Genomic DNA, 13,530 nt, shown 5'->3' on the forward strand with positions numbered 1-13,530 from the left:
TCCGCAGTTTATTTTGTTAATTTTTTTTGTAGGATACAAAAACGAGTCAGCATGTTAAGCTATGTGCAAGCTTACAAACACTCGTGTGTCTGACCCGTAACTTAACTCCTGAAAAAAAGGCTCTGATGAGCAACTCTGTTTTTAGAGAAAATAGAAAATGATAGAGAAAGTTCTGCTACATTGATTTCCAGTTTCTGTGACATTTATGAATCGACAACGAAAGTTTTTGTGTTGAACAACTATGCTTCCTTTTCTTTTTGTGTTAAAGAGGTAGCGTATGTTATTGGTATGGAAAATATCGGAACTAGTAGTTTAGCAATCTCTCATGAAGGAAAATTTCCTCAATTTATCCTTGACTTGAAAAAAGAGTTGAACTTGCCAGAATAAAAAAAATTGAAAACATTAGATGTTAAAACTATTTTAGAACAAATGAACATAACAGACGAGCAAAGCAAAACAAATTTCAAAAAACTTTTTATTTTTATTTTTATTGAACTCATTTTACTATGCCCTCGAATCTGAAAGTGTCGCGTTCATCGTCTTGGGCAATGGTAGATAACTTAGACGCATTAGGAAGTGTTAATTGGTCGAAAGTTATCTTTGATAATCTCCATGCCTCATTCGCGAAACTTAAGAATTTGAAGGATGCGCCGGGTAAGGTACAACACTTCTTCAGCGGGTTCGCTCCAATTTTTGAGGTAATTCGTTTAAGTTCAATGTCCATTTTTATTTTTTTTATATCTGATATTTCTCATCAATTTTTTTTCTGCTATTGATAATATATGTTAACATCATTGTTAGGCAATTGTATTTAGTAGAATACAATCCTTAGTGCCAATGCCAGACCTTGCTTTTATCCATCCTCCCATCCAAAGCTACAAAAGTAAAAGGATCGGTTGGAGGCTGTTGAAAACGATTGAAGCCTTAGAGGTACTATTATAAAATTATTTTTTATGTTATCATAGAAGGACAAGAAAATATGTTATCATTGTATCAACTGTTCGATCTCGTTTCAGTTTAAGTTTCTTAGGTCTATCATGTTGCTGTTTTTTTTTTCCGAACAAGCAACATGTTGTTGTTGTTATTGCTGCTGCCTTGGACTCAAAGTCATGTGCCCATGCCAATGTTTAGTAGTTTCCTTCTATTTCTTATTGTAATCGTTATTCCATTTCCTCAGTATTCTACTTTGCCGAATTCCTTTATACTGTTGTCATCATTATTCAGCTGTAGCACCATTGATGCCATAGTACTTATATAGTTAGTTTGTCTGTTTAGCTTTATATTTAAAGTTAGCAACGAAATCATTTTTTTTAGATAACGGCTTGTCCATGGTGTGAACATGGAGTAGAGGTTGATACTGTGGTGGATGGCATTTCGACTAATGCTATGGTGGATGACATTTCGGCTTCAGATGTTGTGGTGGATGACAGTTCGATTAATGCTGTGGTGGATGACATTTCGGCTTCAGGGGAGCAGGATTGTTCGGTGGACGACAATTTGGCTTCCGTGACGAAGGAGGGGTATGATAAGTTGGTGTTGGATGTAGTCTCCCTGTCCATTGGTGATGCTTCGGCTTCTGCTGTGCCTCCACCTAAGAAGAAGATACAAGAACCCCGAAGGAAGTCGGAAAGAATCAAGAGACGACCTGCTAAGCTTGACTTATAAATGAATGTTATTTTTTAGCTCTTTAACTATGATGTTCTTGTGTCAAAAAAACTATGATGTTCTTTGACACTGTTGGATTTGTTTCCCAAACACTATCTACATATTGTGCTTGAGTTTCCTTTCTTCATCCCCTGTTTATTTTTGTTGTTGCTTTGGAGGATTTGAGTGATAGGACTATATAAAGGTGTTAAGAAGTGTTGCATGCAAATGCAAAATATTGTAGTTGTTGCCGTTTTCCCTGGATCAGTTCAATTTCTCTTTAAGATAAATAGTCTTTTGGGTGTGATTTAAAATGTGAAGTAAGTCTTCGTATCTTATTAGTGAAATTGAATACTTGAAATTAAACTGATCCAAGGTTTTTTTTTTTTTCTTTTTCTTTTTTTTTTGTGAAATAACAGGTATAATTTTTTTTTATCATAAAATCAAAGTTTTTCTCTCCCCCTCTTTTTTTATAGATATTTTTATTGATCAGTAATAGTAATAACACTCATTTTGAATTTTGTATATAAAATTCTCTTAATTTACTTAACAATTCTGAATTTTTTTTTCAAATCAAATTCATTATTATATTAAATATAATATAAGAAATTAAGGAATAGAATTCAAATAGATATACTAATACTATAGTCATGGATTATATTGTCTTGTATATTTCAAATAAAAATAATGAGTTGGTTAAGCTCCATGCAACCCCGTAGTATAAATGATATAGAAACAAATGAGAAAGAAATATAGGAACTCAAGTGGTTTATTTCTTGCATATTTAATAAGTTGAGTTGTCCTAACCTATTTTATATTTATAAGTTTTCTAAGTTCTTCGGTAGCTAGACTAAATTGTGTTTTAACTTTGATTATCTGATCTCTTCCTCTTATTGGTATCATTGTTTTAGTCCTCCCATTCGATTTTTTAAAACGAGTTAAGATCAACCCTAACCTTACTATAAAGTATCATGAATTTAGCGAAATAATTCATCGATATATCGATATATCTATGAATTATTTCGCTATATCTTATCTATATAGCGAATTAAGGAAAATTAAAAAATCTATGAATTGGAACTTCTAAAAAAAATCGAAGAATTTTTTTAGAATTACAATACCGAGAAACACCAATAAAAAAGATAATCAATTTAAGACCCGTGTATTTTTAGAAGCGCTTCTAATAAGTTCTAAAAGAATGGGTCCTAATTTCCGTCCGAGGCGATGTAGGTCAGTGTACCGCCTGGTGAATTCAGGCACTATTCGACGCACAAATTGATTGATCATTAGAATTCTAATCTCCTTCCTGTTCGTTCAGGTTTATTTATTTCTTTATTTTTCATATATGCGTATTACGTGCATGACTAATCATACACCAGGTAATGAGTATTGCGGGATACCTAATAAGAGTAAATAGCTCACACAACCAGACAAGAATCAAGACCATAAAAGCAAGAAGCTGATCATTATAAAACTCAAAAAGGAAAAATAGAATACCAATCATAATCTACAGAAATCAATAAACAATTTATCAGCAAAGCTAATACAACAAGAAATAGCATAAATCACATGCAATTCAAATGAATAATTTCGACAAATAAGTGCTTACAGGAACAAAGACCAGTGATTCAATGACATGTACAAAGATCCACTGAAATGTAGGAAGGTGATGTCGAGCATGGTGTTGAAGTTGCACTGTAAAGAGTAGAGACTAACAAATGTGAAAAGATAATCCCACGTGTGCAAAAAAGTACGGAAAAACCATGAATGGATGTGCCAAATGACTCTATTCTTATAGCTAGCACACTTTATGCAATTACTTGGTAAACAAAAGACCTCACAGATAAACCTTCCAATTATAGAGTGCAGCACTCCTGGACAGTCATGACTATCTAACAACAGCCTGTCAATTTATTTTAATTAAATCTGTAAGTGAGTCTTAGTACCTGAATCTATCTATTAGTTGGATACCAAATAAGTTAGTTACCAATAGTTTGTTTGTTGGGAATTGTTAGGATGAGTCAATTAGAGAGGAGCTATGCATGTAAATAATAAGAGGGATTGAAAGGGAATGTGTCTTGTTATTTAAGAGAGAATCGATGCCTTTGGCTGGGGGAGTAGACACTAGGTCAGTAATTGGGGAGTTTAGCCCTATTTCTTATAAAAAGATGCCAGGTTCCAAACAAATGGAACTACAACTCTCAATCCAAGTAGTCTTTCATCCTGCACATGAACTTGGAGGCATGATTAGAGTTCTCTAAGCGATGTTTTGGAATTCCGAAAAAATAAAAATGGGTGCACAAAGTTTGGGCAACATTTGGAAATCTTGAAGAAACAAGTGGAGAAAAATTGGCAGTGAACATAAGTGTTGGAATTTCCGCCTCATTGTGGTCCGCCCCTAGTCGCCTAAATTGTGGCATTTGGCCTGCTTCCGTTGTAGTCTCCAACACCTTCATTGTGTTGGGTTTGAAGGGGTGGATTTAGTTTAACATTGCTTAGAGATATGGTTTGTATTGTGTTTATAAGTGGGAGCAATCCTCACCTTACAAACCGATTTTGTAGGGTTGAGTTAGGCCCAACTCAAATTCTAAGATGGTATCAGAGCCTATCTTAGATCACTTGTTGAGTTTCCCGCATTGTCCACGCTTCGGTCTCATTGAGGTCCCAGCGTGAGGGGGTGTGTTGGAATTCCCTCCTTCATTGCGGTCCGCCCTAGTCGCGTATTTTGTGGCATTTAGTTTGTCTTTATTGCAGCCTCCAATACCTTTATTATGTTGGGTTTAAAGGGATAGATTTAGTCCCACATAGAGATATGGCTTGTGTTGTGTTTATAAGTGAGGGAAATCATCTTATAAGTCCATTTTGTAGGGTTGAGTTAGACCCAACCCAAATTCTAAGAATATGCATTACAGGAATCGAGGAAGATGATGCGCACAGACAGATCAACTGAGTTGGTTGTTACATCACGCGGGAAAGGGTATCAAGCCAAAAGAGGTCGAAAGTAGTGAAGGTTGCTATGGTGGACCAAGAGCTATATCAGGTATAGTCAGTGGTGGAATTTTGTTTACAGAATTCCTTTTGGGTTAATTTTCAGACAACGCTGTTTTAGAGGTTTCCTTTTTTCGTGACCCGAGAAGTGTACTCAATAGTCTCTGAGAAGCCACCAAAGAACGAGCATGTAAAATTAAAAGGAAAAATGGGGAAGATGAATTTGAAGTCTAGTATTAATAAAAAGAGCCTTTAATTTGGGATTTATTTCCAATAACACGTGTTTAGAATGAAGAAAAAAACCAGCTCTATAGAAAAGATACTTCAAGTCAATGCCAAAACTTTAAATGTCAGGTAACAGACTAATATGTTTGGTAAGGGAATCGAAAGCAACGAGTAGTTTCTCTCTCTAAATAGATATATCATATATGGTTGATTTTGATGTCAATAGAAAGAGGAAGACAATGTGTCTGGATCCATGACAATGAATGGTATCTAGGGAGCACAGGGAAGAAAATGGGTTGATAGAGGGACTCTCACCAACAAGAAGTAACAACACAAATTGTAATCAGGCCATATAAAAATCAGCTAAATTATTGCAGTAGTTCAAGGAACTTGAGAGCCTCCAGGCGTTTTACACAACCCTTCACCACGAGGACAGTGAAAATAAATTGGATTTGGGGTAACTAGGGATGTAAACGCATCAGAAAAAATCAATTAAATCGACAATCCAAATCAAATCTAAAAAAAGCGATTGTTTTTTGTTCAATTCAAAAACCTAACCAAATCAATAAAAACCGATGTGGTTTAGTTCGATTCTCGATTTTAGTTTTTAGGAACCGCCAAACCGATGAACCGAATCGATGACTATATATCGGCCCAACACTTCTCCATCTTTGTTTATTTGTTTATGCTCCTTTCTTTGAATAAAATAGATAAGCTAAAACCAAAGTCCAAACATTAAAAATAGAAATCATAAGCCACCACTGTTCTGGTTGTCCGCCACCGCTGCTTCTATCACCAACGTGACGTTCTTATAGGTTATGGTTGTCAATTCATGTTCAAGTTCTCTTCGTTAGTTTTCATCTTCTTTTTTTATCTTTTATGTTTTTTCTTCAACGAATTTCCTTATAATCTAGTTACAAAATAGTTTTGATGTTTGAGATGTGAAACATGTTAATTTACGTGTATTGATACCTTTTATTTTTATTGTTGTGTTTTGTTTGTTAAGTTTTCAAATCTCAACGTTCTCATGCCAAGTTCCAACTTGTGTATTCGATAGTGAATTTATTTTATGATGCAATGAAAATTATGTCAATACTTCGTATAGATTAAGAGAAACTTGTAAGATGTTTGAAAAATAGAGCATGAAATATATTATAAGAAATGTTTTATTTGAAAAAAATAATAGAATAAAATACACTGACACATGATACCAATAATATACAGATAAATATAATGTTTAGAAAAAAAAGTGTTCTAAACCGATAAAACATACCAAACCAAATCGAACCAATTTAGTTAGTGTGGTTTGGTTCCACTTTGAAAAAATATTAAAAATCAAACCAAATTGTTGGAGATATCATCGGCTCAAACAATTTTTTGACCAAAAACCGGTCCAAACCAAACTGATTACACCCCAATTGAAACATCTCTCGAATCAATTTCAGACAAGACTTTGGTAAACTCCGCTATTTTGAGTATTGAGGTAGCTCAATCTAAAGATGGTTTGGTAATTTCTCAGCATAAATATGTTATGGATATTTTGGAAGAAACGGGGTTGTTAAACGCTAAACCAGTTGATGCTCTTATGGATCCAAGTGTTAAACTCCGACCCAATCAGGGGAAGCCTCAATTTGACTTAGGGAGGTATAGGAGATTGGTTGGAAAGTTGAATTATCTCACAGTCACTCGTCCGAACATTTCTTTTGCAATTAATGTGGTGTGTCAAATCTTAAATTCCCCTTGCCAAGAGAACCAAACATATTGAGATAGACTGCCACTTTGTCAGAGAGAATATCGAATCACAAGCTTTGTCAACTCTAATGATCAATTGGCAGATGTGTTTACAAAATCCCTACGAAATTCTAAAACTAATTATATGTGACAAATTTGGTCTATTTGATTTATATGTTCAAGCTTAAGGGGGAGTGTTCATATTTGTATATATTTATATATAAAATATTTCATAGAATATTTCTTGTCTCATTCTAGAATAGAATAGGATATACCATAGAATAGAATATTCCCTATGTAATTAATAGGGTGAGTTGTATATTACACTATATAATACAACTTCCGTAGTACTATTGAGACACATGATTTATTCAAATGTTTTTCATTCTCTCATATTTCAACTGTTAGGAATAGTTAATTAATGGAGCGGTTGGTTATGATGTATATAAAATTGTAAAGAAACAAGTGTTTGAGAGAGAAAGTATCTTCTCATTTGAGATAGAATTGAAGCCTTTGGCTGAGGAGGTGCAGATATTTGAAATACATTTTGCAATTGGGGATTAATACATGGAGGAATGGGCTGAATAACACGATAGATGCAATGCAAGCAGAAGAACTCCCTAAACCAGTTTAAATATATTGAAACATTTGTATACAGGGCAAAGTAATGCCTACCAGTAAACTTCAGCATGCGAGTCTGTGTTTCTCTCAATGTAAATGACACGGACATTGTGGTAGTAAAAAAAACAAACAGGGACATCATAAGCACGCCACACTTCGTTACAAGGTAGTCTGCACATACAAAATAACACAAGTTACAAGGCAACAATAAAAGTTTTGCTTCACATTTTTTACAAAAGTCCCTATAACAGACTTGATTATATGACTTCTCTATTTATTATAATTGACATAGTTTCCTATTTTTCCTTTTTATTTGTATATAAATTAGTACAAAAGGGAATTACTCTCTATTTATTATATCATTGATATAGTTTCTTTAGTTTCCAGTTTTTATAAAATATGTGCAAATCATTCACTTTAAATTATTCAAGTAAAGCCAAGAGAAGAAATTGATTACTAACAGAACAATATATTCAGATGAGGAATGCTACACAAAGCGGATAGAAAGATAAATTAACAAACCTCCAAACTTATCTGGGACTTCAGGAATTTCTAGTGCAAAACTAAGGTTAAAGAATTCCTTTGATTGATAATTATAAAGATAACCTGCCATAACCTCGCAAAAGAATTTGAGCCATGATTAAATCCTAGATATTCAAATATGTGGACGACAAATGTTTAACTAGCTTTTGATAGAACGATTATATATGGTAGTTTATCCAGTCTTCTATAGAGCAAGAAATCACCTTGACCAGGAGAACTCAATAAACTATTGATTAAAATTGTATCATATCCTACAAATCTGTTTATGAGTAGTTGTTGCCACCTGGAAATGAAAACAGATTCCATTGAAAAATAGTTAAATATTACTGTATAATATCAATAAAATGGAGAGAACAACTTCCCTATCAGCAAAACAATTTACACCCTTTAGTAACAAAACTACATAAAAGTAGCTCTCCTATGAAGAATAACCTGTCAGTTTAGGAACCAAAACCAGATAATCTTACGATAGTCTTTACCTGTTTCCAAAGCAGGAGTGCCAGGCTGATATGCTTACATTCACAGTACGTATATTATGTTGAGCCTTGGCACTTTCAGGTAACAAGAAATACCCCTGCATAATAATATTCCATGATCAACAATAGAGAAGAGCAGTCTTCACAGAATTGACATAAAGGAAGCTTTAACAAACAGACATAATATATGCAGATATTAAGTATATACTATATTTTGCAGATGGTCAACCGTAATCAACTTATAGATTGAATACATAAACAAGATTGATATACCTTTTCCATGGTGTACAAATATGTGGGTTCAGACAACTTGGTTTTCTTTTTAAGCCATTGCACTGAAATTGAACACAATTTATTGGACAATAATAAAACAAAAGAAGAATGTGAGAAAGAGAGAAAAGAGGAAGAGAGACAAAAATCACAGATTAATTCATATGGGAAAATTACAATGCAAGTCTCGAAAATTTATTATCTAAAGCATTCTAGGTTTACGTATCTAACAAAGGATACGGAGCATAAGAGACGGCTGTATGCTGTGCAAATAAACCAAGGGCCTGGGTTGCAGCTGCCTTTTCATCCAACACTCCAGTTCTAATACTTATATTACGAACCCTTAGCTCGTCATGGGCTTCATCGTCAGATGAAACTCCTTCAAATCCATTGGCAATTTCATCATCACCATCATCAATGTCAATCGCAGAGCCATCATCAAGATTGCAGGAAGAAAATGCAAGAGGCACAACATGAGGAAGATACTGTTTACCAATACAAAGTTTCACAAGAGTAAGCATGATATAGTAATTACATTAAGTCAATATAAATGCAAGAGGCACAACATGAGGAAGATCCTGTTTACCAATACAAAATTACACTAGTAAGAGTAAGCATGATATAGGAATTACATTAAGTCAATATAAACAGACCTGGGCGAAACTGTCACCCAAAATCTCAGCAATATTGCTGAAGAAACCATGTGTGTACTCCCAAAGCTCACTATACTCCAAACCAAACCCCTAAAAATAACAGAAGAAAATCAAATTATTCCAGTAAGAAGGTCAAATGCAAAATCAGCAACAGTGTTAAGTGTAAAGGTGATTACAGCAATTGCAGCTTCTATATAAGGAGGTAATATTGGTTCCATTCTCGTTTTCCCTACCGATATTGCAACCATTCCAACTAGTTCCGTTGCTCTTGCACGTGAACGGAGATCCTCATCATTAGTTAGCACCATGAAGTTTTTCATCAACTCTAAAACCCTTTCAGCATAAGGAAAGAAAGCTTGCTCTGCAGCAGAAGCAATAGAACCAATAGCAGACTGCAAGGGTGTCCAGGAGGAAAGTATAGATTTAAATATCAAAATAAGTACTCAAAAGATGTTTCATCGTAATTATAGCAATCTTTACAGCAAACAGAACCTCCCCATACCATGCATGTTCCTTTTAAAATGCGAGAACTGTTTTGGAGAGATGCTAACAGTCTTCCCATTAACGGATCTAGAAAAGGAAGGATATCACCACCCATGTTCTCACAAAAAGCAGCCAAAGCGTAGTATGACTTTTCCTGCACAAATTAAATGCAATGCTCTTAAGTGCAAACATTTTTTAGGTAGTAGCAGATAATCTATTATTATATTATATTGATAAACCATTCCCATCTCCAATGTATACCTTCACTTCATCAGATACGTCCTCCAGAGCATTTAAAATGCAGGGAAGGACACCCTCATAATGGGACACTATTTCAGGCTGTAAGTACTCAGCAAATTGGCCCAAAGCAAAGGAAGCTGCTCCTCTGACCATTTGTTCGGGATCCCTGAGAGCTGCCAGGACAATATGGAGAACAGGCTCCAGATTTTTTTTCATGAGTTCCAAACAACCTTCAGAAATGACACCTAATGCAGTAACAGCTGCTTCTCGAAACTTTGGGTTTGCATTTTGATAGCTTACAGAAGCAAATTCAAGAACAGGTGGAAAAACATGCTTTGGGATGTTCAAAGCCATTGTATCAATAACTTCTGCAGCAGCTCGATCAGGTGCAAGATCATCATCTTCGTCTTCATTGGTTGATTCAGCAAGCAGAGGGCATAAAACATGTAAGATAGGGAGGATCAGCTTATGCTTTTTCAAAATGTTGGACTTGTACTTTGCCAACCAAGAAATAATCTGGATTGCCTGTTAGATAAAGTCAGCAACATCAAGCTAGTGAGCAAAACAATTATGAAAGCAAGAGTATAAAAAGTCATAGCGATATACTTTATGGTCCAAACCAACCTGATGCCGTGTGTTAGGTTCCAAACTTTGAGTTGAGCAAACCTCAAGCGAGAACTGTACTATGGATTTTACTGAATCTCCAAGAAGAGGTGCAGGAGATTCAATCAACTCATCGAAAATTTCAAAAGCAATTATGGCAACATCTTCTTCTCCAGAGGCAAGGCACTGTCTTGATACATGTAAGATGCTTGGAATAAACTCACGAAACTTAATCTGTATATTTATGATAAAATGTAAGTTAGGAAAACTTGAATTAAAGACAACAAGTAGCTGAAAAGTGTACTTAATATAAGAAGCAATACACTGAACTGAAAAGTTTATTACAGGCCTCTAACTGATTTCATTGTAGCTTTACATGAATGCAATGGACAATAAAGCATCACTATTGAGTTACTAATATCGCCTATGATGTCTAACATCGTGGAAAAAAAAATTATTGCTGGGTGAGAAGTTATTTCAGATAACACATGTTGTGTTTAATTTTAAAAATTACTACAGCTCATGCTGGTGCAAAAAATTGAACAGTGAGCACAACATTTTGTCACTGAGACCTTGTAAGTTAAGTTAAATTCCTAAAAATGCTGATTGTCTAAGAAGCCATTCATAATAAAGAAAACTCCTAATATACTTCCTGTGTCAACATACTTCTTGGGGTCCTATAACAATTCCTTGACTAGCATAAGTTCAACAAAAAGAAGACTTTTATAAGGCCTATGAAAAATCAAAGAGCATTTGATACTTCAAATTTAATGCAAATTTACCAGGAAGAGTTGAAATTGTTAAGCATTGCTCGTTCTTCTTATTCTCCTTCCTTTTACCTTTTTTCTAATGGTTCTCATTAGTTGTTAGAGTATACAGATATGGTATTATATTCTAACAGTTCTACAAAGCAAGTTGATTGCAATAAATTAATAATTAATTCAATTCTACTAATGTGTCACTTTTAAGATGTATCTTTATGATAGATTCGGATAAAACAAGGACAATTGTTCTTTCTGTCAGCTTCCCCATTAGTAGATCAATTAGAGGTGGTTGGTTAGATATAAAAAAAGGGGAAATCGGATAAGAGAGACTCTTTCAGTACATTCGACAACTTTAAAGTGAAAGAAGAGATCCTTTGTGAAGTAAAACCCTTGCTGGACATTCATTTGCACTTTTTATTGAGATTTCAATAACACAACTCTAACATTTTGGTTCCTCCTATCGTTTTCCATCTCTTTTTTCTTTGATTTCCCAACAGTAGCATATTGAAATTTCTGAATTACTAACTTAAGATAGCTAAAATGAAAATCCTTCACTAAATACCGGCTGGCAATGAAATGCACATCGCTTACTAACAAGAAAAAAATACAAAAAATTTAACAAAAGCAATAAATATTTCAATCACATGAACACACTGTCATTCGTACCACTTCATCCCCATCATGAGTGAATTCCATAAAAGATCCCACCGCCCTGGAAAAATTTAGCACAGTTTTTCATAAGCAAAAACAGAGTACTGTAATAAATCATTTCTTTCGAGTTTGTACGTGAACACACAACTGAACCAATAAAAAAAGATTGTAACTTACTTGAGAGCAGCAACTCGAACCCGGTTGCTAGTCTCATCCTGCAAACACTTAAGTAAAAGAGCTTGCAGATCTGCGAAATGCGGCCGAAAAGCATTCCCAATTGTTTCAGTTAAAGAGCTAAATAGAATCAATGCCACCTAATAACATTCCAAAATCAACAAAACTAGGTCAGACATAGTCTCATTCTGAAATTCTATTACAGATTTCACATAGCAACATCAAATAATGAAATATCCAAGTAAAATCAAAGCTACATGCACACTAGAAGTAAAATCGAAGTGAATTAGAAGATTGTAGCAACTTACTTCACGTTGATCCTCTTGAGGACTCTGACTACTATGAAAGAGAAACGGAAATAACTCTGGCCACATACCGGAGGGAACGGCGTACTTTGCAACAATGCTAACAACATTCGCACTCGCTTTCCGAACAGGAGGACTGCAATTAACAAGATTAATCAATTAATTAATTAAGTGATTAATTGATTGATTAAGTGATTGTTGTAGTTGAAGAATGAACCTGTGTTCTAGGGTGATACTTTGGATGAGGGAATCTTTGACGAGCTGTTTATCTTGAGGAGAGAGTTTGGACCAATGACCGGTGATTTTCTTACGGAGGAGAACGGCGGCGAGTTGACGGACGTTAGGGGTTTTGGCGGTGCGTAAGTGAAGAATCAAAGCAGGAACGACTTGAGGATCTTTAGCGAGGCGTTTGATTTGGTCTTCGGCTTGACGGCGAGCGTCGTTGTCTGGCATGAGAAATTGAATCAGCAAAAACTCCAGAGACTGCGCCATCGGTAACTATGGCTCTCTGTGTGTGAGGGTTTTGCTTTGAATACACACAAAGAGGAGTTTGGTAGAGTAAGGTTTTATATTGCTGCCGCAAAACAGGGTTTGGGTTTTGGTTTTGGTAAATTTTGTATTACTGTCATAGTAATATACTGTTATTATTAAATTATTCACTCTCGCTCGTGCCGTCGGTGTGGTGTGGGTGAGTGAGTTTGCAAAGGGTACACTAGTAGTTTTTTATTGAGAAAATCCAGTTTTTCGAAAAAATTCCTAAAACACCCCAGTTTTTAGCAAAATTCTCAAACTATCCCACTTTTAGGAGGAGTCGCCAATTGAATTGACGACTCCTCTTAAAAATTGCAAGGAGGCGCCAATTGGATTGGCTAGGGCCGGTGCCCTAGCCAATCCAAGTGGCGCCTATGTGTAATTTTTAAGAGGAGACGTCAATTCAATTGGCGACTCTCTTAAAAAAGCCTCAAATGACAAAACCTCCAACATGAAAGTTGTATATCTTTTCAAGACAATAAATTTGGACATAAATTTTGCATCATTTGGATTTTTTATGAGAAAGTTATGGGCAGTTGAAGTTGGACTTCTGATTTTTTCAACTGTTATCTGGCCTATAATGTTTTGTATTATTGCATGTGTCTCTTTTAGAGTTATGAAATTTTGT

General features: G+C 35.0%; 1 protein-coding gene across 5 annotated transcripts in view; it reads right to left on the reverse strand.

The window, feature by feature from the left end:
- Positions 1–12,969, reverse strand: part of LOC127083529 (uncharacterized) — a 98,349-nt gene extending 85,380 nt beyond the window's left edge. For 2 of the 5 annotated variants that reach the window (XM_051023848.1, XM_051023839.1), the window contains exons 1-11: positions 12,589–12,968; positions 12,375–12,507; positions 12,070–12,206; positions 11,908–11,953; positions 10,499–10,711; positions 9,896–10,399; positions 9,654–9,788; positions 9,328–9,543; positions 9,152–9,241; positions 8,502–8,983; positions 8,232–8,326 (exon numbers count right to left, since the gene is read on the reverse strand). In XM_051023848.1, coding sequence (XP_050879805.1) covers positions 8,717–8,983; positions 9,152–9,241; positions 9,328–9,543; positions 9,654–9,788; positions 9,896–10,399; positions 10,499–10,711; positions 11,908–11,953; positions 12,070–12,206; positions 12,375–12,507; positions 12,589–12,863 — 2,016 coding nt within the window. In that variant the 5' untranslated portion in view covers positions 12,864–12,968 and the 3' untranslated portion in view covers positions 8,232–8,326; positions 8,502–8,716. Of the gene's footprint in view, positions 1–8,231; positions 8,327–8,501; positions 8,984–9,130; positions 9,242–9,327; positions 9,544–9,653; positions 9,789–9,895; positions 10,400–10,498; positions 10,712–11,907; positions 11,954–12,069; positions 12,207–12,374; positions 12,508–12,588 lie in introns of those variants that run through there. The other 3 variants (XM_051023853.1, XM_051023867.1, XM_051023860.1) reach the window with 3 other exon arrangements.
- Positions 12,970–13,530: the final 561 nt, after the last annotated feature.

Source organism: Lathyrus oleraceus, chromosome 1, assembly GCF_024323335.1.
Source record: "Lathyrus oleraceus cultivar Zhongwan6 chromosome 1, CAAS_Psat_ZW6_1.0, whole genome shotgun sequence".
Classification (NCBI taxonomy): domain Eukaryota; kingdom Viridiplantae; phylum Streptophyta; class Magnoliopsida; order Fabales; family Fabaceae; genus Lathyrus; species Lathyrus oleraceus.